The sequence below is a fragment of the Phyllopteryx taeniolatus genome, chromosome 18, assembly GCF_024500385.1.
Source record: "Phyllopteryx taeniolatus isolate TA_2022b chromosome 18, UOR_Ptae_1.2, whole genome shotgun sequence".
In the NCBI taxonomy this organism is placed as follows: domain Eukaryota; kingdom Metazoa; phylum Chordata; class Actinopteri; order Syngnathiformes; family Syngnathidae; genus Phyllopteryx; species Phyllopteryx taeniolatus.
The window spans coordinates 11,790,653-11,806,308 of record NC_084519.1 but is presented as its reverse complement, the minus strand read 5'-3'; the positions used below and the strand labels follow the sequence as shown (position 1 = coordinate 11,806,308).

At 41.1% G+C, this 15,656-nt stretch overlaps 1 protein-coding gene across 1 annotated transcript in view; it reads left to right on the top strand.

Moving 5' to 3' along the window:
• The window catches only part of LOC133468701 (apolipoprotein B-100-like), a 39,550-nt gene that overhangs the window by 5,160 nt on the left and 18,734 nt on the right, over positions 1–15,656 (top strand). Inside the window, 19 exon segments of the mRNA XM_061754907.1 lie at positions 6–123; positions 597–743; positions 834–1,045; positions 1,121–1,340; positions 1,432–1,605; positions 1,686–1,889; positions 1,969–2,136; positions 2,237–2,442; positions 2,638–2,802; positions 2,986–3,107; positions 3,220–3,421; positions 3,537–3,709; positions 3,798–3,973; positions 4,061–4,176; positions 4,290–4,651; positions 4,751–9,429; positions 9,531–10,623; positions 14,464–14,493; positions 14,781–15,466. Coding sequence (XP_061610891.1) covers positions 6–123; positions 597–743; positions 834–1,045; positions 1,121–1,340; positions 1,432–1,605; positions 1,686–1,889; positions 1,969–2,136; positions 2,237–2,442; positions 2,638–2,802; positions 2,986–3,107; positions 3,220–3,421; positions 3,537–3,709; positions 3,798–3,973; positions 4,061–4,176; positions 4,290–4,651; positions 4,751–9,429; positions 9,531–10,623; positions 14,464–14,493; positions 14,781–15,466 — 9,253 coding nt within the window.

Sequence of the window (15,656 nt, the reverse complement as noted above, 5' to 3'; positions counted from 1 at the left end):
GCTAGGCTGCACCGGGCTGAGGGGAAAGTCACTCCAGAGATTACTGCTGTTTCTAACTTCATGACATCCCTTCTGGGCCCAGATTGTTCTGGGGAGAAAGATCTGACCTTCCTGACATTGAGGGTTGGTCATTAAATTACACATGCCCAAATAGATGCCACGATTCATATTCAGTGAGAGAGACAGAGTGTTTACGCCCAAGGTTGAGAGAGTGCCTCGTTCAAGCACTCCTCTGTATTGCTTGGCAAGAAAACAATCATCCTTCCAGATACTGGGATACCCACTACATACATACAAGTACACTACGCTGTATCTAATTCGATTACCAAATAGAGGCTAGGCTAGTGCCACTGAATTAGAATTCTATGATTCCAGTTTTGTGAGTTTTGTGTCTCTGACCACATAAATATGGATATATGGATATATGGATATATTGACAAACATTTTCAGAGACAAATTAAGAAATCATTTAAACATTATTCCGAGATAAGTGGAAATTGATACAATGTAGCTAAAAAGGAGAGATCAACTCTGTATTTATTCTACTTTTGCTTACTTTTATTCAAAATGTAACAAGTTTTTACGCTTTAATCTAGGTTGTTGGTAACATTGGAGATGTGATGGAAGATGCTGACCCTGCTATTAAGAACACCCTGCTGAAATGCATGAGACAGCCTGCAACCACACTCTCTGTTCAGCTTGCTGCCATCCAGGCTTTCAGACGAATGTCTTTGACAGATGAGGTAACTAAAACCTGTCTGAACAAACATTCTTTCAGTTTTATAGGGAATCCTTTCCACAAGTGTATTAATAAACTTTAATTTGCTGTGCAGGTTCGCTCAAACCTCCAGAGGGTGAGTCAGTATCCAAAAGGTGCTGTGCAGAAACGCCTTGCAGCCTACCTGATTCTGATGAGAAATCCTATAAATACTGACATTGACATGGTGAAGAAGATCCTGAAACAGGAGCAGAATGAGCACGTCAAATCTTTTGTGACCTCCCATGTCTACAACATCATCTCCTCCACTGATCCTGAGACCCAAAAGTAATTTGGCGCAAGTACACATCCTGAATTATGAAACCATATACAAATAAAGTTGTTGTTTTTTTTTTACTTCAGACTTGGGAGGAAGATAATGGACGCTCTGCAGGACATTGATGTGGGCACACACAATGACTATACAACAAAGTCTCGCAACTACAAGTTGGGTATGGCACATGAAAGCATGCAGGCCAGTATTCAGGGCAACGTTATCTTTGACCCTAGCAACCAGCTGCCCAGAGAAGTCATGTTAGAATCTACCCTGAAAGTGTTTGGCTACAATATGGACATGTGGGAGGTGTGTAACACTGAAGTTCATAATATAGAAATGTTGGCAGATAAATTGTAACCTGGTCGCTATTTCTGAATCTTGTTTGTGCTGCGGATAGCTTGGAATCGAAGGAAAAGGCTCAGAACCCTCTATTGAGGCTTTGTTTGGAAAGAATGGCTTCTTCCCAGACACATTGTCCAAGACTCTGTACTGGGCGGAGAATAAGATGCCACTCAAGATGATGGAGGTTCTGGAGAAGTGGGTTGCTCCCTTGAAATCGGAAGGACAGAAGGTATTTTGGTTTCAATCCGTACCCTTTTCAGTATGAGTTAATGTCACCATTAAAAGAATCCAAACAAATTTTTTCCCAAGGTACCTGAAGATCTTATGAGAGAAATTGTTCGCAATTTCAACAAGCTGGTAAAGGATTTGCAGGATCAAGAATCTCCAGAGGCCATGGCCTACCTTAAGATTATGGGAACAGAGCTTGGCTACATCAAGGCCAGCGATTTGAAGTTTATTGCTGATAATGCTAAAATGTATGCAGAGATTTTCCTTAAGATCCTCCCTACCCAGGTATTCCATATTTTCTAATTTCATGATATTTATAAAGCACAGCATGAGTACATTTAAACTGATTATTTCTTTTTTTTAGGTGGTGTCTAAACTGATGTCCGGCACAGACAATGAGATCTTTATCCATTACATGTTCATGGACAACAAATTTGTCCTTCCAACTGCCTCTGGGTTGCCTCTGACCTTTTCTCTGTCAGGCACCTTTACTCCCGGAGCTAAGGGAGGACTTCGCATTTCCCCAAACATGGTACATTTTCTCTTCTCTTTTCTCATCAATAGCCAATTATAATTTATTGTGATCGTCTGTATCACGTTTCTATTCATACAATCTGTTTGGTTCAACACAGAATGAACTGTTGTTCATGCCGTCTGTTGGCGTTGAGTTTGTGACCCAAATGGGCGTCCATGTCCCCGAATTTGTTGTCTCTACTGTCGAGATGCACACCAGCTTGTACCACGAGAGTGCACTCAATGCAAAGCTAACCATGGAGTCAAACCAGGTCAAGCTTTCGATTCCGGCTGCACAAGGCCCTGCAAAGCTTTTTAGAATCAGGTAAAAAAAAATTATCAGAAAAAGTAGTTTGGGTTTGTATTTTGTCTTTGCCAAATAGGCCATTAGAGTGCATACAGTAGCAATGAATTTTCCATCTTCAGCAATAATTTATATTAGTTCATTGTAGCTGTTTATCATATGAAATCATAAAATGGTAACTTTTTAAAAACTATTTCTGTTATCTGTTTTACATAGCAATAGAGTGATGATTGTTGGTGATGGCAAGGCTGCCATAATCCCACACAATATGGGTAATGTGAACTGTGACTCTCTCTATGGAATCAAGTATTGCACAAAAAAACTTCAAGTTGATGTACGCGGTAAAAGTGATGTTTACTTCCCTCTGGCTGGAGAGACAATGTAAGTTGAAAAATATGGAATGAAATAATGTATTAAGGATCATTTAATGCATATGAATTTGACATTTTGACAGTTATCTTTAAAGAATTATAGCATATTTATGATGATTATTTAGATTTTTGACTGAAGCCTTTTGTTACTTTTTCAAGAAAACTAGCTAAATGTTTGTCCTCTGCATCTCAGGTTTGGAATTGACATCGAGCCCAAGGTCTCATACACAGCTACTATTGCATACACACTCCTCAATGAAGGAAATGATGGCCGCCAGAAGGTGGATTCCCTGAAGATTACTCTGAAAACTGAAGGTATAAGTGCCACATTTAGGAAGACGATACCTATCAACCTCTTTTATTCTGAGAATAGTTCACACTTCTCTCAGCATCACACGTGACGTTAGATTTGTTTCCAACTACGCAGGGGCTCAGGCTGCAGAAGCTTCCGCCACCATGAAATACAACAGGAACAGGAATGTCTTCACCAGCCAAATCCAGATACCTGACTTTGATGTCGAAGCTGGAATCAAGGTTGGCCTGACTGATAGCAGCACCAAAGGCAAAGCCCTCACCCTTGAGCTTTCCAACAAGAATGTGCCACAGCTCACTCTGACTGGTCGCGCCCAGTAAGTAAACAAACCAGTAACTCAGAACTCTGACACGGCCCAAGGCTCCAATTAACAGGAACCTTCTCTTTTTTTTATGCATGCTCTAATTTTCAATTTTAAATTATTTTTTTAGCATTCAGGCCATGACTGATGGCATGCTGCAGGTTCAGTTGGTGGTCCCCTCTCTGAAGACAGATGCTACCATCTCTGCCACCATGAGTAAAGCTGAAGAATTAATTTTTGAGATCAAAAGTGATATGAAGCTCCCAGAGACATCCTCGATTCAGTCAGTCACATTCAAATATGGTATGTCTTGAAAATCACATACACAAAACCAACATTGAATATGTGTGTTCACTACAGAAGCTAAAAGATACAATATTCCGTATTTCAGGCACAGATCAGGCAGAGGTTAAACTGATGTCAAACATGAACGCTGAGACCAAAGTCCTGGTACCTTATACTGGAGCCCTCAGGGCCTGGGTTAGGCAGTTTGCTGAGGATGCCATGGATCATCGGGTTGGTAACACTGACATGAAACTGCGTCATATTGTCAACAAAGCATTTGAGGTGAGTTTACTTATACTGAAGACTTTGACTTAATTCACGTTCAAATGTAAACAAAACAACAACAAAATACATGTGTTTTCTCTTAAGGCCAGCAACATCTGGATGAACAAGATCTCAGCTGATGTCCCCTATGTGGAGACTCTGAGGAACAATATTGCAAAGGTGGAAATGCCATCCATGCCTGAGAACCTATTTATGAACATGTAAGAAAAAACTCCTTACTGATTGTAAGAATTGGCTATAAATGTTAACACGTAAAAGAAGCTTACGTAAAACTAAAAGTAATATTTGGTATCTATTTTCATCTAATCATTAGGGAAAGCAAATTCCGCTACCAGTTCAACAAGGACTATCTGACCATCAGTATCCCCCTGCCACTTGGAGGGAAATCCTCTGAGGAATTGTTCATCTTCCCTAACATAATCACCATGCCACTGCTGGGTGTGGAGCTTGCACCACAGCAGATGGAAATTCCCAAATTTACCATCCCCTCTGAGCAAGAGATCAACCTGCCCCTTATTGGAATGGTGGAAGTGTCTGCCAAGGTGAACAGCAACTATTACAACTGGGAGACAACTGTGTCAGCAGGCAACAATACTGTGGACTCTCCAAACTATTTGGCCAAATTCAAGGTTCAGGCTACCAGTCCCATCAAACTTCTGTCTTTCACGACTGAAGGTAATTTGATTTATTACTTTAACCAGATATTTTAAAAATTTATGAAGATCAATTGAACAATGGCATAGTGTTAAAATGTCACTGTTTTTGTGTTTAAAGGAGCTACAGAAGTTACTGATACAACTGAGAAAACACTGAAATTCACCCTGAATGGTTCCTTGGTGCACGAGTTTGTGAGTACAAGGGTTAACATGGAGGAGACTATTGCTGTCTCAGACAATGTAACATCATCAGGAAAATACAACATCCATGCTGCTGCCCCCCTGGGTTTGCGGACCTCTCTGGAGATTACCAAGCACTTCACTCTTGATTCAGCCAAGCTATTGGGAGACATCAATGCTGATGGAAGTGTCACCATTGGATCTTTAACTGCTAGTACCACTTATCTCAACACCTTCTCAGCTGACCATGCAAAGAAAGAAGTCAGATTGGAGAGCACACTGAGAGCAAACTCTGAAATTCTGAAGGTTACAAATAAGATCAAGTCTGTATATGCAAATGAGAATCTTATGATTGAGTCTAACACTAACATCAACAGTGACCCCATCAAGCACTCGACAAAAATTAACCTTAACTACAAGGATGTCAAGCTCAGCATTCTCTCTAACTCTGTGACCAAAACTGGTCAGAGAATGCTTCAGAGCCAAGTTGAGTTCTCAGCCTCTGAATATCAAGCCAGCCTCCGTATAGGAAATACAGCTGAAGATACAGTGAACCGTGCCTACTCTTTGCTAACTGGTTCCCTGAATCCTTCTGGCTTGGAGCTCAATGCTGATGCCTCTATTAACATCTTTTCGAGCCTTGCCTCTCACAAGGCAACCTTGGCCTTGAACGCCAATGGCCTGACCACCAGCTGTACCACAACTGCTCAGCACAGCCCAGTGACCTTTGAGAATATTTTCCACAGTGGACTTGATGCTAATGGTGCCACCATGTCTCTCACCACAAAGGGAGGCACTAAAGAGAACAAAGTTTATTTTAATGTTGAAGGAAAGATTGCAAGCTATGAAGTCTACCTAAATGGCGTTTTTAACGGTGACATCTTGGCCATCAACACAAGAAACACAATGAACTTCAGAATAAGTGAAGATGGTCTGATCTTATCCAACAACATCGTTGGATCTTTCAATGAAATGCGGACCGATAATTCTAATTCCCTTTCTCTTACACCAAGATCTTTGACCCTCCACACCAAGACTGACAGCTTCCTTAACACAAGAAACTCCTACATGCATGACATCACAGTTACCATGGAGCGTTTTACAGCCTCAGCCATGATCAAAAATAATCTGAAGATCATGGAGATAAACTTTAATAATGATGCCCAGTTCAAGGCACAACCCTACAACATGGAGCTGACCGGAACAGTGAGGGGAGACTTGTCAGAAGATGAACTCAAGCACAGTTATGAAGTGAAGTTCATGAACATGATCCTGTCTACAAAGTGCAACACCAACGGTAACATCCTGGGATCTCAGATAACACATGCCACAGAAATGGAGGTTGCTGGTCTAACTGTGAAATTCAACAATGTTGCTGATTACAAATCTCAGTCTCTTCGTTTTGACAGTAAGATCAATGCTGTTGCTGAACCCTTCTCCCTTACCGTTGATGCCTTGTTAAACTCAAATGGTGGAGTATCTTTGTATGGACAGCAGAGTGGGGAACTATATAGCAAATTCCTCCTGAAAGCAGAACCCCTCCTCTTCACGCATTCGTTTGAATACAGAGCTTCAACCACTCATGAGATTAAAGGCAGACCCACAATCAAGACCAATGTGGACAACAAGCTCAGCAGCACCATGAGTCTTCAAGAACAAAGCGTTCACCTGACAGTTAAATCTAAGGTAAATGACCACACTTTTGATCAGGAATTGGGGGCCTACAACAATGCAGAGAGAATGGCTATTGACATGAGAGGAGCAGTCACCACAAACCTCTTTAGTGAAACCATTCAAGACTACAGTGTGTCTGGATTTGTGAAGTATGACAAGAACACTGATAGCCATTTCATCCAGATCCCTTTCACCGAGCACATTCCTGCAATTATTGAAGTTGTAAAAAAGACAGTAATGAGGTTGACCGACAATGGCATTGAATTGCTGAAAGACATTAACACCGAGTATGAGATCGGTACCACGATTCAGAACAAAGTATCTGAACTGAAGGAGGTCATTGACAACTTTGACTTAAGCCTCATTGCCCAAAATGTAAAAAAATATGTCAACTCCTTTGAAAATGTCTTGACCAACCTGACAGCCAAGTTGCCAACAGAAAAAGTCTTCAATGTGTTGAAATCAGTCAAGGATGCTATCATGGCTTGGATACAGAAACATAACATCTCTAATAGATTCAATGTAATTTATGAAAAAATGGAGGAAATTCTGTCCAAGTATGAGGTTGACAAGATGATCGGAGCAGTGATGGATGAGGTTGTCAAAATTATGAAGGAATATCAAGTGAGGGAAAAGATTAAGTCTGTATTTGCCCTTCTTAGGTCAATTGACATCCAGCCTTTGATTAAAAAGGTTATGGTACCTATTGAGGAGTTTGTAAATGAGCTATACTCTTTTGACTTCAAACAGCTGATTGAGGACATGAGGGATTATGCTATGAGAATGGTACAGAAAATACAATCCTTCGATTATGACAAATTAACACTGGAGCTGAAAGAAAAAGTAACAGATATGAGCAAGATTCCCTGTTTTGGAAAACTCTACGGAGAGTTTAAAATCAACTCGCCACATTACAAACTCAGGACTACAGCAGATCTGGAAAACACCACAGCTACATCAGTCACACCAGAGTTCAAACTGAACCTTAATTCTCAGGCCACATCTACTTTGACGGTCCTCCAGTTTACTATAGATGCCAATGCACATTTGGCTGTGCCCAAGATGAGCCGTCTGGCAATTTCTGAGTCTATTAAGATTGATCAGTCATCTTTTAAACTCGACCACAAGGGAACAATGACTATCTATGGCCTGTCAGGTCAAGGTTCTGCTGACACTACTGCAAAGATATCCACCGAATTGTATTCTGCAGATCTCGTCAACAATGTGTTCTTTGCCATGGAAGATGGACTCTCTACAAGTGTAAATACGGACTATAATCATGACCTCAACATGCCCCCTCTCAACATCTTCACTCACGTGTCATCAACGCAAAAGACTAATCTTGCACTGGAAGCAGGCTCTGCACATCTGAAAATGAACACTCTGGCTAATGCAAAATATGCCATTCGGGATTTCTCAGATGAGGCAACTCACAACAGTAACATGGACTTAGTCATGGATCTACACACAGCTAAAGTGACTTTCATTGGTGCAACAAGCTGCAGAGGCTTTAAAACCAATCAGAATGTGGTTGCTGATATCTGCATTTTCCGCCATGCAATTGTAGATGCTAAAGTTGAGACAGAAACACCTGTGATGAAGGGGAGTGTTTTAGACATAAAGTTCCAGGCTAGGGTTGAAGACATAAAAATTGATCTCACTGCCTCTCATAATGCACAACTGATTGAGGGAACTCTTTCAAGCTCCGCCCTTGCCTTGATCACACCTACTGAGCTCACATTTGACAGCAAGAATAAGGGAAATTCCAAACTTTTCCTTCCATTCAAGCTCGATGGAATGATGGAGTTCAATAATGACATCTTTCTTACACTGAACCCTGAAGTGCAGCAGGCCAGCTGGACTGGAATGGCCAGAGTCAACCAATACAAATATTCCCATTACGTCAAAATGGATAATGGTGAAAGGGAAATTAATATTATTACTCAGATTAATGGAGAGGCAAATCTTGATCTCTTGAGGCAACCAATCACTATTCCTGAAATAACAGTGCCATATTATGGAATGAGGACACCAAAAGTGGTGGATTTCTCACTGTGGGAAGATGCTAGTCTGGGTTATCTCCTCAGTACGACACAGCAGACCTTTGACATGAGCTCCAAGATTAAATACATGAAGAACCCAGAGATGTTCACCATAAACATTAATGCAGATCCCGTCATCAATGTCATTAACACCAACATCAAGAATCTACACAAGAAAGTGCTCATCGGCAAAGATAAGGCTGCTGATATTCTGGCTTCAACCTATGCCAATGCACAGGCAAAGTATGAACAATATAATATTGAATTACCTAAAACACTTACGATTCCTGCATACAAAGTACCAGTGATCAATGTTGAGATGTCAACATTCACCATTCCGCTCCCAGACACCAGTCTTGTCACAATGCCAGCTCTGCATGTTCCATCAGCTATCAGCAAGTTTACCCTTCCCAGAATCACTCTGCCCAAAATTCAGAGCATAAAGATTCCCGTGATGGGTGATCTGACCTTTGAGTTCTCCATGAAAGCACCAATGATCACTCTCAAAAGCAATGCCAGCATTCTCAACCAAGACAGCTTCATCATCAAACTTGATGCATCCTCATCATCACAATTTGAGTTTCTGACAGGAAAAATTCAGGGAAACACCAATGTTAACATGTTTGGCGGATTCAAGATGGCCTCTCTCCTTGCTGTAAAAAATACAATGTTGGAAGGAGACCATGGCAGCACCATCATCTTAAATTGTGAAAAGTTTGACGCCTCCATCAGCAATTCAGTCAAGGTCAATCTGCCTTATGAGACCATGGAAGTCCACCAGGAGATTACTGGAAACAGTCTTGTCTTCTCTCTGTCCACCACATCTGCTGGTCACGTTGGAATTCAAATGCAGACCAAGCGTCCAGCACAAGTGAGAGCAAGACTCTATGGTCGCTACCCTGTAAGTACTAACTTTTTTTTTTTTTTTGGTTTTACATTTTTATTGAAACATGAGAGAAAATAATGTATTCGTACATTTTGTAACAATGTGCTATTCTGCAGACTGAACCACAAACGGACATTGATATCTTGGCCCTGAAAATGTCTGTGATGAACTCTGAAAAGCTGAATATTCAGACTTCCTGGAACATGGAGATGCCATATGAGATGATGCTGGGACTGAAGAAGAATGCACCTGTGGTAGTCCAAACAGTCACCACTCCTGCTATCATGACTTATGATAAAATTAGCAGATATGCACGAAGCCTTGAGGGTTCTTTCCAGCAGGCTAGGAACCAGGGTACAGTGATGTTGAATAGGGCTGTTGACAACTTTGCAGCAGTTAATCCCTCCGATATGCTGACATCTGTCAAAGATCAGACCAATATTATCGTTAGAAAATACCAACAAAAGGTTGAGACTTTTCTTGACGCTGCAGTTAAATTCCTGAGAGAGACCAAGTTTCTAATCCCAGGCTATGTACAAAGGCTGTCGGGTCTTGAGGTCTATCAGAAATGCAGTACCTTTGTTGCTGAAGTATATGACGAGGTGATTCAGAATGTCTCAAAGTTTTTATTTTTCACGGTGAAAGCAGCCGTTGAGTCCTTTGAAGCCATTGAATTTAAAATTCCGGGTTCTAGCCTGATTGTCAGTGGAAGAGACATTCTAAATGACACTTTTAGAGCTCTGAGGATAGTACAGGACCAAGTGAGTGCCACAGTGAGACATGTGGGAGGAAACACAATTGAAGATATTCTCAGGGATCTTTCTGCATTAAATAAGAAGCTCCTCGAAATTTTAAGATCACAAGATGTAGCGAAGCTCCCCGCCCTTGTCACCGACATGTACCAGGAAGCCATTGACTCCCATGTCTTTACTAGTGTTGTTAAGCAGATTGAGAAGGTCCACCACATAATTAGCGAATACCTTAAAACTATGACAACAAACCTCCAGAACATTCTGGCCAACATCTCCACTGAACAACTCCAATCAGACATCCAGTACTCAATTGACTTGATGCTGAAACGTGCAAATGCTTTCCATAACAATATCATTAGAATCCTAAAGGAAAAAAGTAAAACTGTTGAACCTTTCGTAAGAGTTGGTGACAGACAGATGGAGGTGGATATTCCTTTTCCCTTTCTTCATCAGTTCAACTAACTTCCATGGATAACGACACCAAAACTACAATCTTTGTAACAGACAGACCATTCTAAGAATGAGATACAAAACCGGACACTAAATGTGATCTGTATCCATGATGCTGGTCTATTCTGTTTTTCATGTTATACATTTTGTTCATTTCACACCCGCTGTCTATTGTGCCTCATTTGTATGTCGTATTGCACTATTTAAAACCCGTTTCCTTAATTAAAGACAGTTTTTACTGCATACACCTTGTGTCCTGTATATGCTTTCGGCCAGTATCAGTTTGAAAACTGTATTAGCAAATGTACTTTTTGACAAAATTGTAATAATCTACCAACGAAATATGTATTCATTTGATTTGGGGGGGAAAGATCCCAAACAACATTTTAAGGGTAGTATAAGAAACAAAAAATACTCATCAACTTATTCTGTTTCTAATGTAATATTTTCAAGAGTACTTGCTGCCTTTCCCCCCCTATAATTGTTTGTATAAAGTGGGGAAAATCCTATATAGTAAATGGAACCTTTTAAAGGAAATTATTTGAGATAAACTTTCAAACCGATCCCTGCCATACACATCATAGACGTGTATTGTCAGGTCTAAATATAGCAAAGCAACATATGGCTCCAAGCAGTTAGTGACACATGCCCTCTAACTGGCAAACAATTGGAAAGAATACAGTCATTTTGTCAGTTCCTGGTTTAAAAATGCCTAATGCCTGTAAATGGTAGTGGCGATTAATAAGCAGCTAAGCAGTAAACTAAGCAGTGACTAAAATCGACGTTAAAGTACTGGTATGAACACAATGTTATTGTTAGTGGAGAAACAAATTGGTCATCGACGACCACAAAGTGTACCCACTGGGCATTCTCCCATTGATTGTTTTATGTGTATATGTACCATAGGTATGTAAGCTACCAACAGTTTCTAATGATTAGATTGACATGCTGTCACCTTACATTTCAAATACTCCAATGGTGATGGCCAAAGTAGCACACATTGAATCCAATGTATTCCCCATGTTGTCTGGCCATGGCAGCAAGTCATTTATACCATAATATACTAAAGCCTATAGAAAAGTGATTTATGTGAGCATATTTCATTTTATTAAATGTAATTTGAATGGTGCATTTTTTTTATTATAAATTACTTCATACAGTAGTTCATTAGATTAAGAGTGCACAATAATGCACAAATTGGCTTGCTGCATTTTACCATGTCCCCCACACAAATAAATAAAAGTGACATAAATCTGTAAGGGACATGTCTTCAGCATAATTATTTCAGATGTATGTAATACCATTACTGCGATTGGCTGGCAACCAGTTCAGGGTGTACCCCGCCTCCTGCCCGATGACAGCTGGGATAGGCTCCAGCACGCCCGCGACCCTAGTGAGGAGAAGCGGCTCAGAAAATGGATGGATGGTAATACCATTAATTGTGTGTGAACTTGCTTTGCAAGCAAAACAAGACATGGACGATATATTCATTATCAGTGTTGGTAAGACCAGTTAGTCTTTAAGGTACATTAAAATTAGACCAACGAATGACCAGTTAAATGGTAATATATTTTTTATTCATTTCATCAGAAAAATGCATGTTTGCTTACAAAAAATAAAATGCTCCCAATCCCCCATTAAAAACTTGAGAATGCAGCATAAGTATCTATTGTTCATATACATAAAATGGTTTAGTTTGGCACACTCAGCACTTTTCTTCAGCATAATTGTAGAAATGGACAAATGAAAACAAGACCGTCTGAGTAATATTTATGAATTCAAATCAACTGACAATTCCAGACAAGAGTGGAGCTAGTGTGGGAATAATCAGCAGCACAATACATTCCTACCCTGGAAGTCAGCAAAAAGCCCAGCAACACATGGCAGGCAGGAATGTGACTCTTACATCATGTTTTATAAAAGATACCCTTTCAAAAAACATTTTGACAGACAGTTGTTACCAGCAGCAGTAACAAGTCTCAAGTGTGATTTAAGATTCACAATCTAAGATCAAATCATATGTAAAATCTTCCCAGCACATCAGTTCTCTGTTAGGACGCCAATCTGTGTCATTTAAACAAGCACCCCCATTGTCTCGTAAAGGCAGTTACACAACATTGTGGAGTAGAGACTGATGAGCCAAAATGATTATACTCAAGAAAAAGCAACTGAAAAGCAACACAAGCGTTATACTGTTCATCCACAAAAAAGGAAATACATTCATAGTCATTACTCTGACACTCGAGTGGATTAATATACAGTAATGTGCATGTCTCAGTTGAATGAGTTAATTCATCATACAACTTTTAGAGCGTTCCAAATAAAAAAGCGCAATCGGTGTGCAATGCCTCACTCCATATTTTCACTGCCATCAAATGGCTTAGTCTCATTTGAGTGAATGCAATTTGCTCAACGAGCTACTACTCACGCTTATAGCTCTTTTTACACCCAATAAATCCTGTCCCGTGCTACCAAAATTGCAGGGTTTAGAAACGCATTTGGTTCAGGTCCAAATTAAAATATTGACAGCTCTAACAATATGTTCTTCTATTTAGTCAACACTTAACTGGTGGCCTCCCAACAAACAAGAAATTAGTTACTAGTTACCAGCGATGACAATAAGGTGCTTAAAAAGTACCTGAAAGACAAAACAAAAAAAGTACCCCAGTTTAATTAATAATTGCAAAATTGCACTGGACTGCATTGTTGGTCCTGAATCCACAATACTGTATTACGTTTCTGTGGTACAATGTGGACTAAGAAAAAACTGTACATAGACTTTGAAGCTATGCCATGCTATTTGTTACATACTGTAACATTTAATGTGAACTAGTTATAACAATTGCAGAGCTCTTTCTGGCCAAGTAAAAATTAATCGGGGGACTTGCGCATTCATTTTCCCCAATAGTGACAAGGAAATTTAGTTCATGCACATCGCGAATGAACACTATACAGTGCATCATTTCAAACTAAAGCCTTTGCAAAACACTACCGGCTAAAATACTGTACAATTCCTTAATTTAAAAACAAGTGAACATAAATAAGTGCAAACTTTACGGCTTTAACCTTAACAGACAGGCAGTGGTCTTCAAGCAAATACTTTCAATTGTGAGCAGTCTTTAAATGCAGACCGTTGAAGAGGGCAAGGAATTTATGCATCATTCACTCTCTACATTTTCAAACGGAAATGAAAAATAACAGTGACTCTATCCAACACAAAAAAAAAATGATTTTTTTTTTTTAAATCTGATTTTCCATAATTTTACCATTAGTAAAGATATCTTGGCTTGTTAACTGCCACAATCAGTCCACAGAGACAAATGCACACAGTTTGTGGTTGAAGGACTGAAAATGCTGTTTAAGTGATTTGCCCCAAGTCTACATATCTTCACGTGGTGTTCCGTGTTGAAAACAATGCAATTGGACAGTGAAACAGTTGCTGAAAGAAATTGTCACATCACACCTTTTGTTCTTCCATATTTGCCGATATAATATAAATGAGCTAATGTATCATTACTAATGCTCGTCACCAAACTTCTGAGTTGCAGGTGGATCCTAACCCAGCTGGACTTTGAGTAAGAAGGATACACCCTGGACTGGTTGCCAGCCAATCGCAGGGCAGATATATACACAACCATTCACACCTATGGACAATTTAGAGTCTTCAATTAAAATGTGCGAGTAACCGGAGAAACCCCTGGCAAGCACGAAGAGAACATATGCGAACTCCGGAACCTGGATTCAAACCCGCAACCTCGGAATTGTAAGCCGGCAAACCCAGTTCTGTGTGTGTAAAAAAAACAATAAACCTGCTTTGTCATATCACTCATTTTTTGATTTCCGGCAGAATCCTACAGAGATTTCGAGGCTACATGTGGTGAGTTTTAAAAGGCAAAAAAAAGTAGTGTTTTAAATCCTCCACCAGTGATGTCCAGCTCATGTGAGCCAAGACTGCGTCCAAAACACTCCCGCATCATGTGTGTGCCCAGAACAACGTCTTTGGAGCCACGAATGTTCTTTTATTTTTAGGCTGGCTGCGCCAGGGAGGGCCAGTCCCCGAACAGGCCTTCAACAACACGTCTAGGCGAGTCCCCGGTGCCTTCAAGTCACATCAAAACGCAGCGTTTGAGAAAATGCGGCCGTTGGGACTTTTGTTTTTGTAAGGCCGCCCTCGCCGCCGTCTCGAACACCTCCCAGATGCCCTCCTTCGTCTTGGCCGAGCACTCCAGATAGTCGTGGGCGCCGATGCGAGCGGCCATGACTCGGCCGTCGTCGGGCCTCAGCGGCTCCATCTTGAGCCGGCCCAGCTCGTTCTTGACGTGCTCGTCGTTGCGGAGATCCTTCTTGTTGGCCACCAGAATGATCGGCACGTTGGGGCAGAAGTGTTTCACCTCGGGCACCCACTTCTCCGGGATGTTTTCCAGCGAGTCCGGGCTATCCACGGAGAAGCACATCAAAATGACGTCCGTGTCCGGGTAGGAGAGCGGGCGTAGCCGGTCGTAGTCCTCCTGGCCCGCGGTGTCCCACAAGGCCAGCTGGACCTGCTTGGTGTCCACCTCGATGTCCGCCACGTACGTTTCGAACACCGTCGGGACGTACACCTCCGGGAACTCGTCTTTGCTGAACACGATCAGGAGACACGTTTTCCCGCATGCGCCGTCGCCCACCACCACAAGCTTCTTGCGGATGTCGGCCATTTGCGTCTCCTTCCCCATGACGAAGTCCACAAAGAACCGAGAAATGGGGGCGACAAAAATAAAATAAAAAGTCCAGACTTTTGCGTCCCGGCAGAAACACTTTTTACCGTGCGGGTGACAACTCGGCAAGATCTCTTTATAAAGCAAAGTGAGGTTTCCTAAATATAGCAATCCAATCGGAAATAGGGAGGGGAAGTTTCAGCTTGTGAAGCAACTGGTGATTGGAGCTCGCCGGGTTGTGGTTTTCCCCCATCGGGAGGGGGGGGGGGGGGAGGACTCGTCTGAATGACTGAATTTTATTTATGTTTAGCTCCCAACGTGCTGCGATAACGCATAAAAGGTC